Source organism: Eschrichtius robustus, chromosome 13 (assembly GCF_028021215.1).
Source record: "Eschrichtius robustus isolate mEscRob2 chromosome 13, mEscRob2.pri, whole genome shotgun sequence".
NCBI classification, from domain to species: domain Eukaryota; kingdom Metazoa; phylum Chordata; class Mammalia; order Artiodactyla; family Eschrichtiidae; genus Eschrichtius; species Eschrichtius robustus.
Window position 1 is genome coordinate 94,325,749 of NC_090836.1, and position 11,556 is coordinate 94,337,304.

Consider the following 11,556-nt stretch of genomic DNA (forward strand, 5'->3'; position numbering starts at 1 on the left):
AAATGGAGACAATAACAGTACCAAACTTACGGAGTTATTATGAGGATTTAATCAGTTAATACGTGTTCAGTGTAGCGTCTGGCACACAGTAAGTGCTCCGTGAATATTAGCTGTTAGCAGTGCTCTCACTGTTCATTGAAGCAGAAGGTGGGTATATAATTTATACCAAGAGCTGAACTCCTTGGCATATAGCCCTTCTATCTAGGAGGCTCAGCAACCCCCAGGTCGCTGGATTGATCTGGTGCCTGAAATTCAGGTCAGTGACCCTGGAAGAGTGTGGATCGTGGGCCAGAGCTCTGACCTTGGACTGGATGGACACACTGACCTCCCGTACCCGCCTGGTTCTTCCAGACTGTCTCCAAACACTGGAGACTCCTATAGGGTTACAGCTGGGAAGGAATGCCTCAGCCACCGTAGTCCCCCAGTCGGGGAATCTGTGCTTGACGGGCGGTCCTCAAGCCTGTACTCACATTCCTTCAGAAGTGGGGCACTTGCTACCCTGTTTACAAACAACATCCTTATAAGGAGCCAAAATTACCTTTTTTGTTTGTTTTGTTTTGTTTAATCTAGAATCCAGTATTGCAGCATTGCGAAGGGGCTTTAGGAATCATCCTCGCTGTTTGTTTTGTCATCTGGGCTCACCCAGTGACCTACTTATCCCCGGTCTTAAGGGATCAGTCTCCTGCATAATTAATACTATAGTTGATCAGAGGGCCAGCTCTGTTCCAGGCCTGGTGCGGGCACTGAGGATGAGATGAATCCGACCTGATGAGTCCTGGAAGAGCGCCCTACGCAGGTAAGCAGGGAGGTGGTCTGGATGACCAGCGTTGGGTCCAGTTGGGTACCAAGTGCTAAGAAGGCCTGGAGGAGGCAGGCAGCGACCTGGACTCACCCTGGGGCTTGGGTCCCGTCTTCCTGCTTTATGTGTGACCTTGGGCATGCCACTTCATTCCCCAGCCTCAGTTTCGCTGTCTGTAAAATGGTAGTGATCTACCCCACAGGGTAACTGTAGGGATGAACCATGAACACAGTGCAGTCTCTAGCACTTAGTAGGTTCTCAAGAAAAAAAAAAAAAGGCCCTAAATGGACATTTAAAGGGAGTATGAGGAGGCAGGCTGCCAGCTGAGGGACCCGGGAGGAGGTGATATTTAGGGAGCAGGCTGGGGAGGGGGAAGGGGGGAACTGCAGGCAGGGTCTGGGGTCGGTGAGTCCCTGACGTTGCCCCCCCCCCCCACCTCCTGCTCTGAGAAGCGCTGCCTCCCAGCTCTCTGGAACCATTCAGATCCCTGGAGCGTTCAAGTCCCATCACTGGGTGGGAGGCTCTGGAAGTGGCAAGATCACACAGCTGCTCAGATTTCCAGCAGTTGTTGGTTTTTTGTTTTTTTTTTCTTTTCACGTCCTGTTTTAAATAGCTTTGTTTTCCAAGGGTCATATGACCGCTCCTCCTCCACCCCCGCAGGCCAGGGGCGGGTGGGGCGCGGGCCTCCGCGGGTGTTGCAATGTCGGGCCAGTAAGTGTGGGTCGGCTGTCTGGCGGCGGCCACGTGACCCGCCCCGGGGATAAATAGACGGCGCGGTCCGGGTTCTGCACAGTCGCCCTCCCGCCTCCTGGAGCCCGTCCCGAGCCGTCGGAGCCAGCACCGGATCCCGCACCAGCGCCGCCGCAGGATGGAGCGCCCGCAGCCCGACAGGCAAGCGCGGGGCGAGGGACCGGCCTCTACCGGGAGGGGCAGCCCCTGCCCTCTCGCCGAGCTGCCGAGACTCAGACGGGAAGCAGGAAGCGACCTCGCTGGGCGGCCGGTCTGCTGGGCTTTGGTATAATGAGGAGCGGGGTTCCAGTCCTGCCCGGTGGGGTAGTTGGAGGGATGAAAGATGATTTACATGTCTGGCTCCCTGGCTCCGGGTGGGTGACCCGATGGGAGTGTTGCCGTGGGCTCCAACTTTGTTTTTGGCTTTGGACTTGTGTGTGCTTGGAGGTGGGTGTGTGCTGAATCCGAGATCCTGGGGGCTGTCCGAGGCTGGGTGAGAGTGCCTGCTTTTCTTACTCGAGCCGCCTCTTTGCCGCATCCACCTCTCACTACCTGTTGAACGCGGGAGCAGGACATCGCTGTGGCTACTGTGTCCGCGTTTAGCGATGAGGATGGCACAGCTGGGGGAGGCAGCAAGGCCAAGGTTCCCTGGCTAGCTGAGATGTCAACCTTGGTCTGTCCGCCTCCAAGTCTGGCTCCTTCCCTTCTCCCAAGAATTTGATCAGCACGTACAGAAGAAGGGATGATGTTTCTGGAAGAGGTGTGGGAGAGAAAGGAGAAATGACCCTTTTCTGGGAGGCGGATACAGACATACGGCAGAAATACTCTACGAAAGGGACTTTTTCTTTGAGTAAAGCTGAGTTTACGTAGCCTTTTTCACTCAAACACTTCTGTGATGAGCGAAGTATTATATAAGGGGTCATGAGATTTGTATTTGAGCTCAACAAAGTTAATGAATTAAATCTTGAGCCTAAAAGCCAATCAGAGCGCTTACAAAGTTGAATGTGAATGTGCGTCCTGCCCACCGCTGCTTCTCCCTGGGTTGTGTTGCTCCCGTCTCTCCTCCATTGAGAATAACTGGTACCACGACTTCCCTCTTGGTTTGGTGGGGGGGGGACCGTGTTACATAGTATCTTAATGACTGGAAAACGTGGATGGGGCTGCATGTTAAGGCAGTTGGGAACATGGCTGTTCTATTAGGTGGGAGGCTGGATTTCTGCAGAGAAACCTGATAAAAGCTGGAATCTCTTTAAGTCTTGCCGACAGGCGGGGGTACCCTCAGAAGCTCAACGTTGGGAAGAACTCTGCTCAGAGCCACCCCCTTGTTCACCTCCCTCCCTTTCTCTGTAGCATGCCCCAGGATTTGTCAGAGGCCCTGAAGGAGGCCACCAAGGAGGTGCACACCCTGGCAGAGAACGCCGAGTTCATGAAGAACTTTCAGAAGGGCGAGGTGACCCGAGAAGGTTTTAAGGTATGTGGCCTGGTGGTACCAGCCCTGGCAGAGGGTATTGTTGGGTGTGGGTGCTCCCAAGGCTCAGGGCAGTGGTTTAAGTGGGGATGGGGACCAGGGATGCTGAGGGGCCAGATGGGCATGTTCAAGGGAATCTTTTTACAGATCGTGACATTGAGGTTCAGAGAGGGGAGGTGACTTACCCAAAGTCACACAGCAGATTCACAGCCTGCTATGTGGTGGTGTGGAGGGGCTGGGGCAGTACGACCATCAGCTGACCACCTAGGCTCTGCTTGGCATTTTACTTAATTTCTAATTAGTGCCTCAGTCTTAATAAGGAAGATGAGGAAGGGAAGGCTCAGAGAGCTTAAGTAATTACCAGAAGGTCACACAGCCAGTAGGTAAATGGGAAAGGCCAAAATGGAACCAAGGCTGGTTTTATTTCGGAGCTTATGCTTCTGACCTAGTTCTCATCTGCCTCTGAAGGCAAGGGGGGACGTGGGTTCGAGCCTAAGCGCATCCATTTCCTAATAGTAAGACTATGGACACCTCATCTATCATCCCTAAGGTACCTTTTTCTCATTCATGAAATGATATTTTTCAACAGCAGGGTTTTCTTTTTTTTTTTTTTTTTTGTCTGTGCTGCATGGCATGCGGGATCTTAGTTCCCTGACCAGGGATCGAACCAGTGCCCCCTGCAGTGGAAACGCAGAGTCCTAACCGCTGGATTGCCAGGGAATTCCCTGCAGGGTTTTCTTTAGTGCCCGTTGTACGTGAGGCACAGGTTTTGCTATTTCCCAGTACAACTGTGAAATTCATACAAATAGAAGGAAAGCGTGTGGCAAAGAACCAAGCAGGTGCTGGGTGTGAGGAAAGGCTCGTTCGGGTTGAGCTGTGGGGCTGGGGAGCTGTAGCCCTCCACTCCTGACACCCCTGCCTTTTGCTTTCGGGAGCCTCTCCCACTTCCAACATGAGAGGTGCTTCAGTGAAGGGAAATTTAAGGTGCAGCTCTAAGAGGTTGGGGCCCTGGGCTATCCCTTGCTCCCTCGTTCTCCCCCCTTCCCCCCAGAAAAAAGCTGACATACAGGTGCTGAAATGAGGCTGGGGCAGAGGCAGTGGGGACCTGGCTGCTAGAGTATCCCATCCCCAGCCACTGTAGACTTTGGGTCTTTCTTCTCAGCCACCGAGTTCAAAGGCAGCACAAAGAGCCACGAGAGGACCCAGTGCTCGCTCGGATTATGGTGATGGAGGTAGCATTTTTTATCACCATGGCTTTTGACGCATGTGCTAAGTGCCAGGCTGCACCTAGTGCTTTACCTGTGTCATCCTCCTGGACCTGCACACCAGCCCCATTACTGTGTGGTTGGATTATCCCTCTTTGCAAGGAAGGGAACTGAGGCTTGACTTGTGCAGAGCCACTCAGACCTCACATCGCCCAGAGAGGGCGAGTGGCTTATCCATGGTCACACAGCTGAGGACTGGCTGAGCCGAGTTAGAACCAGGTCGGTCATAGTCGAAAGCCCAGGCTGTTCTGTACCAGGCTGCCTGGCTTTCTGCCCCGGTGAGAAATGACGCTGCCGTGAACGTTTATGGCTCAGAAATCATCTGGAAACCTCAACCAGAACATTTAACCTTTGTCCTCCTTCAAACTCAAACTAGAGAATTAATGTGTAACGGGAGTTCCCTGAACCAAGGAGTACTGGCCCTGTCCCCCAGCTCAGCTTCCAGAGGGGTCCTTTGGGGAGGAGAACCATGCCCTGTAAATGGTCACCCAGAGGTCAAAGGCCGGAGGTGCCTGGCATCTCCTATAAGTGCTTCCATTCATATACGTTTTCCAGAGCCAGGATGGCCCCCCCTAGCCATGCCTGGGTGTGGCTCCATTTCCATTTCTTACTAGCTGTGTGACCTCCATGTCGCATACTCTCTCTGAGCCTTAGTTTTCTTTTCTGTAAAATGGGCATAGCTATGCCTTTGTTGGATTTTTCCAAGGATGAAGTGAGGCTGCGTCTTTTATCCAGTGTGATAAAAGGGTTTTAGGCCCAGACAGCGCATGATCGAATTTCTCTCTCGTGACACTCCCTCTGGCTGCTGTTTGGAGGGGATCGGAGGGGCCGGCAGGAGGTGGGGGCCCGGCCCGGGGAGGTGACGAGGGTCCCTCTGAAGGCGGTAGTGCGAAGGCGCTGAATGGGGAGTTCTTATACCGACCTGCTCGCTCTGGTTTCAGCTGATAATGGCATCTCTGTACCACATCTATGTGGCCCTGGAGGAGGAGATCGAACACAACAAGGAGAACGCGGTCTACGCTCCCCTCTACTTCCCGGAAGAGCTGCACCGAAGGGGGGCCCTCGAGCAGGACATGGCCTTCTGGTACGGGTCCCGCTGGCAGGAGGCCATCCCCTACACGCAGGCCACCAGGCGCTACGTGCAGCGACTCCAAGAGGTGGGGCGCGCCGAGCCCGAGCTGTTGGTGGCCCACACCTACACCCGCTACCTGGGTGACCTGTCTGGGGGCCAGGTCCTCAAGAAGATCGCTCAGAAGGCCCTGGACCTGCCCAGCTCCGGAGAGGGCGTGGCCTTCTTCACTTTCCCCAACGTCGGCAGTGCCACCAAGTTCAAGCAGCTGTACCGCTCCCGTATGAACACTCTGGAGATGACCCCCGAGGTCAGGAAGAGGGTCCTCGATGAGGCCAAGACTGCCTTCCTGCTCAACATCCAGGTGAGGGTCTGGCCGCCCTGCGTGGCCGCCGTGTCCCCCAGCTTCTCCTCTAGGGACATTTCACGCGGAGCAGGGGAGCGGGGGCCGAGGGTCACGGTTAGGGGCAGGGGCTCGGGGGCCAGGGTTCCAGTTCTGCCACTTACTGGCTGGGTGATGTTGGGCAAATCCCTTAATCGCTTTGTACTTCAATTTCCTCACCTGTAAAATGGGGAAATGACATTACCTCGTAAGAGTTGTGAGGTTTAAGTGAATTTAAATCAGTCAGGTCCTAAGAGCACGGCCTGGCATGGCATCATGGCATCAGCTGTCTAATATTAGCTAGGGTTATTGTGGGGTGTGAGCGTCGCCATTGGGGCACTCTGTGACAATCCTCTGTGACAACATACAAGTTGCCTGTGCATTTGTGTGTAGCCCGGTTGGCACTGCAGGGGTTACGGGTGCTGCAGACGTGGCCTCCGCCTTCTGGGCCTCTCAGCCCAGCCAGGGAGGCGGGATGCGTCTTTCTAGAGGTGCCTCAAATCTAGGGGAAGGTGAGCTTCAAGCAAGGCCTTGCCTTGAAGGATGACTTCTTGGGCAGCACTGGGGGTGGGTGTGTGTTCCCAGGGCGGGTGAGGTTTCTTCTAATCCGGATGTTGTAGAATCCCATCGCTCTCCCCCGACCTGGAGGCCCCATGGGGACTGGGGCTCCCAGCTTATGCTCTCCCTGCCTCTTTATTCCCAGCCTGGGCCCCCAGAAGAGCCTGGTCCGAGCGCTCCTTACGGAGCAATGCCCCCTCTCCCTTGCGTTCCCCTAAAAAACATCATCACCCACAAAACCTGGTCAGTCCCCCAAGGAAATCCGTCTTTCAGAGAGGTGGTGTAGAAAGAACGGGAGGTTTGGAGCCAGAGCCCCATGGGAGGGCTGGCTCATGCTGCCTGACCTCTGGGTTACCCTCGGCCCCAGGCACTGAATCTCTGGGAGCTGCAGTTTTCTCATCTGTAAACCCTGGCTAATGAATACCGTGGAGCACACTTACCAGGGGCGAATCTCACCAAGAGAACTGAGTGCATGCTGGGGTACCACTCGTGACATGAGTTGCAGAGGGATGCAGCATAAGGGCGTGAGTGGCCACGGTGAACCCTGAATTCAGGATGGCTGTTACTGGGGAGCATTTGGGGAGGAGCAGGCAGGCGGGTCAGATGGACTTGTGACGTCTTATCTCTTAAGCTGGGTGAAAGGTCCATGGATGCTCAGTATCTTTTCCTGTGATTTTGGTATGTCCTAATGTTTCACAGCCAAACCTCAAACCTCCCGTCAGCTGGCCGGTCCCCACCTCTCACAGAGACGTGTGTCTTTTGTCTTGCAGCTGTTTGAGGAGTTGCAGGGGCTGCTGATTCAGGACGCCAAGGACCAGAGCCCCTCGCGGGCACCAGACCTTCGCGGGCGGGCTGGCAGCAGGGCGCAAGGTGAGGGCTTCCAGGGGGCGGCAATTTGGAGGGCGTATGGCGCAGCTCTCTGGCTCCAGCACCTGTTGACTCTTCTGTCTCTTCAGTGTTTTAAATGAGAAGTCGGGCGTGGGCAGAGGGCGTGGGGCCAGCCTTCAGCGGGTGACTCCGGCCACGTGGGTGACCCCTCCACGCCTCAGTCTCCCCAGTTCTAGAATCAGGGAGGTTGGGCTGGTTCTAGGTCACTGGCTCGAAAGGAAGACGTGCACACCAAGGACCCTCAGAAGTCGTGGCAAAGCTCTCTCCCCTCTTAATTGAGGTTCCTTTGGGGGCCTTTTAATGGCTCCCACGCAGAGACGCCCTGACATGGGGCAGGGAGCCCAGGACAGCTGCTAGCTCTTCCCCCGCCATGGACGCAGGGAAGACATGTAACCTCGGGGTCGTGTCTCGTGTTAGTCCCTCCCTCACACTTCTCAGACAGCTCTCGACGGGGTGGCTGTGCTGAGAGAACATCTGGGAAACTTCCAAAAGCACCAAAGTGCTCCACCAGATGTCCCCTGACACCCCTGTGGGTGGCAGTGTGGCTTTGGGAGTTGGGGGAGGGGAGGCGTGAGGCTCAGCCACCTGCTTGGCGGGTCACCTCAGGCCTTCACTCCTGGGGCCGCCCTCGCCCGCCTGCCCTGCGGCTTTCTCATGTGTGCTAGGCCCACGTCGACCCCTCTGTTGGCGGGATTGAGCCCAGGAACGTTGCAATGTGGCCAGTCCTGGTGGGATTGGCTACCTGGTGGGGGTGAGGGGACTTGGCCCTAACGCACTAGTTCTCAAAGTGTGGTCCCCTGGGTATCCCTGGAGGGTCCTTCCTCACAATGTGGCCGAAAATGGAAGACTGGAGAGCTTGGAGAAGTAGTAAGCTCCCTGTTTTCGGAGGTATGTAAGCAGTGGCCAGAGGGCTACTGGTTTGCATTGAGCGGGACTGTACTAGACCCTGCTGAGGCCCCTCTGCTTTGTCTTTCTGTGATGTCAGACGGGCCCATCTCTGTTCTCCTGGTGTTGACACTGTCCCCTTTCTCTTTCAGACTCTGCTCCCACGGAGGCGTCCAGGGGGAAGCCCCGGCTCAGCATCCTCTCCCAGGTGCCGCTCATGCGATGGGTCCTCATGTTCAGCTTTCTGGTGGCAACGGTCGCCGTGGGGCTTTATACCATGTGAATGTAAGCATGCTGGCTCCTGGCCGTGAACTCTTTTTGGAGAGGGACAGCCTCTTGGCCGACTTCCTTCCCTTGGGCATGGGGAGTGGGAGCAGCTGTTGGGGCCCCTGCCGTCTCCCTGCGTCCCTCTCTCTCTGGAAGAAAGGAGTCTGCGGCATCTCCCCCAACCAAAAGCACATCCAGCCAATGACCTGAACTTCAGAGTGGGACGAGGGGTCCTGCCCAGCCCCGAGGGCACCCTCCCCACCCCGTTCCTGCAGCAGAGCCCAAAAGATGTAGCCAGAAGCGACCGCTGTCGTGAACCTCCAAATGCCCTGGGGTCCCCGGTCTCCTTGTTGACATGCTGTGACCGCCTGCCCCCTGGGCCATGGCAATTTTTGTATAAATATGCAAAGATGTTGTGTCTCGTGTTTCCGTCTTGTTTTTGTTGGAGCCACTTTTCGTTCCTGACTCGGCCTGAACTGCGGTATTTTGTTGTGTTCTGTTTTGTTTTTATAACAGGGTTGGGGTGGGAGGGAGGGGTTTAACAGCACTGTGGCCTTGGTCGCCAACTTTTATGTGAAATAATAAACTACATGGCTTAATAGTAACTTGAAGTGTTTTTCTTGGGCTCTGTTACCTTTGGGGAGCTGACTTTTCCTCACTTGTTTCTTGAAAGCCTGGTGGGGAGAAGGGGTGAAGGTGGGGATGGCAGGAGCTGGTTTGGGATGTTGTGCTCTGTTCTGAGGATGGGGGGGGGGTGGTGACCTTTAAGCAGTCGGTGGGCAGATCTTGGTGGTGAACCCTGCTTTGATGCAAGACTCAGCTTTACTGAGGATGGGATTCCCTGTTAGGCTGAAATGAGCAGATTCTGGGATAAAATTGGTGTTCTGTACAGTGAATCCTAGGGACTGGAGTATGAGCCCTGGTTCAAATCCCTGCCACTCCATTTTGTAGCTCTGCCTTTGGGGTTATTAACCTTTTTGGGGCTCAGTTCTGTCACCTTTAACATGAATACAGTGAGACCCAGCTCATCTGTTTTGAGTAGCAAATGAGATGCATGTAAAATGCCAACAGTGTACAACACTATTGTGAAACAAGGGAGATCAGTGTTTGTGATTCTTGCTAAGTGACTCTCGTGCTGTACAAATCATCTCACCCATGATATCATCTCATTTGATCCTCAGAGAAAAGCTGTGAGGAGTGTTAACGCTCTCTGAGGGTCAGGAAGGATTTTAACCAGGTCTGGCCAGTTCTAAACCCAAGTCTTTTCCACTCTCCGAAGCCCCGAAAGCCACTGAAATGGTAGAAGTGCAGCCTTCCAATCTGGGAGAGTGAAAGCCCTTGGCTGGAGGTGTATTTAGCAAAGCAGGGCGTCCGAGGCTTTTCCTTATACGACTTCTTTGTGCGTGAGGACTGGGAGCCAGGAGACCTCTCCCTAGTTCTGGCTTTGTCACCAAGTCTGGAACCTTGGTTAAGTCACTTCAAGTCTCCTTGAAACTAACAATACACCTGCCTCCTACAGCTGGTAGGAGGGTCCAGTGGCCTCCAAACCCCAGTCTGTGGATGGCATCAGAACACCCGCGTATCCTGGGCCCCACCCGGAGAGGTTCTGATTCTGGAGATCTGGGACAGGACTCCGGAATTGCTGTTTATGGAAAGCTTCGGCGCAGTGGTTAAGAATCTGCCTGCCAATGCAGGGGACACGGGTTTGAGCCCTGGTCGGGGAAGATCCCACATGCTGTGGAGCAACTAAGTCCGTGCGCCACAACTACTGAGCCTGCGCTCTAGAGCCCGTGAGCCACAACTACTGAAGCCCGTGCGCCTAGAGCCCGTGCTCCGCAACAAGAGAAGCCACTGCAATGAGAAGCCCGCGCACCGCAACGAAGAGTAGCCCCCGCTCGCTGCAACTAGAGAAAAGCCCGTGCACAGCAACGAAGACCCAACGCAGCCAAAAATAAATAAATTTATTTTTTTAAAAAAAGCTTCCTGGGGGGCTTCCCTGGTGGCGCAGTGGTTGAGAATCTGCCTGCCAATGCAGGGGACACGGGTTCGAGCCCTGGTCCGGGAAGATCCCACATGCCGCGGAGCAACTAGGCCCGTGAGCCACAACTACTGAGCCTGCGCGTCTGGAGCCTGTGCTCGGCAACAAGAGAGGCCGCGATAGTGAGAGACCCGCGCACCGCGATGAAGAGTGGCCCCCGCTTGCCGCAGCTAGAGAAAGCCCTCGTACAGAAACGAAGACCCAACACAGCCAAAAATAAATTAAAAAATCCAAAAAAAAAAAAAAAAAAAAAAAAAGCTTCCTGGGAGATTCCAAGGTGCAACGAGGTCCAGGAGCCACTGTTCATGAGATATGTATGCCAAGGGTAGGCATTCAAAATAGTGACTTAGCTCTTCCCACCCTGGGCCCTGTTTCCAGTTTTTTGTGACAAGGGCATTGATACCGTTTGTAGTGACGAAGGAAGAGAGGGAGAGGAGAGAGAAACATCTTAAATTCTACTAACAGGAAAATGGCTGAATAATTTGTATTCTATTCACACGGTGGAAAATTAAAGAACTGTTAAATAGAATGAGTTAAAGCTATGTCTCCATGCAGAGGGACCTCCCTGAAGGTTCAGATTCATTTGATCTAATTTTGAAACCCTATAAACAGACTCATATTTTAAACACTCGCCGTAAGTATGTGCCAGTGTAGCCTATGGAATAAAAAGTCCTTTCCAATAGTTCATGTTGCGGGACTTCCTGGTGGCACAGTGGTTAAGACTCTGCGCTCCCAATGCAGGGGGCCCGGATTCAAATCCCTCGTCAGTGAACTAGATCCCACATGTATGCAGCAACTGAGTTTGCATGCCACAACTAAGGAGCCCACGTGCTGCAGCAAAGGAGCCAGCCTGCCGCAACTAAGACCCAGCGCAACCAAATAAATAATAAACAGAAAAAACAGTTCATGTTGCCAGTGAGAATGGAAAAGAAGGGAGGGGAGATTATGCAGTCCTTATTGCCGCTTGAGAATCCGTCAAGTTTTGCCAGATCTTCCCGTTTTTCAAGTTAGGCTGGGAATCTTGTCATGAATTTTCACAAATTTTAAGCATTGCCAAATAATGAAAATTCTTATACAACTAAAAAAAGAAAAAAAAATCACCAATTGGGTCTAAGAAAACATCCCTCGAGTCCCAAGTTTGAGTTTGGTCCCAGAGGCGTTAACGAGACCAGAGGTGGCTTCTTTCTGATTAATCCCCGACTTTTGGA

At 53.8% G+C, this 11,556-nt stretch overlaps 1 protein-coding gene across 1 annotated transcript; it reads left to right on the forward strand.

The window, feature by feature from the left end:
- Nucleotides 1-1,560: 1,560 nt before the first annotated feature.
- HMOX1 (heme oxygenase 1) lies at nucleotides 1,561-8,726 on the forward strand. Its single transcript, XM_068560872.1, has 5 exons — nucleotides 1,561-1,690; nucleotides 2,879-2,999; nucleotides 5,203-5,694; nucleotides 7,041-7,140; nucleotides 8,196-8,726. Exons 1-5 carry the CDS (start codon nucleotides 1,668-1,670, stop codon nucleotides 8,324-8,326), a joined length of 867 nt encoding a protein of 288 aa, XP_068416973.1. The 5' UTR covers nucleotides 1,561-1,667; the 3' UTR covers nucleotides 8,327-8,726.
- The last annotated feature ends 2,830 nt before the right edge of the window (nucleotides 8,727-11,556 follow it).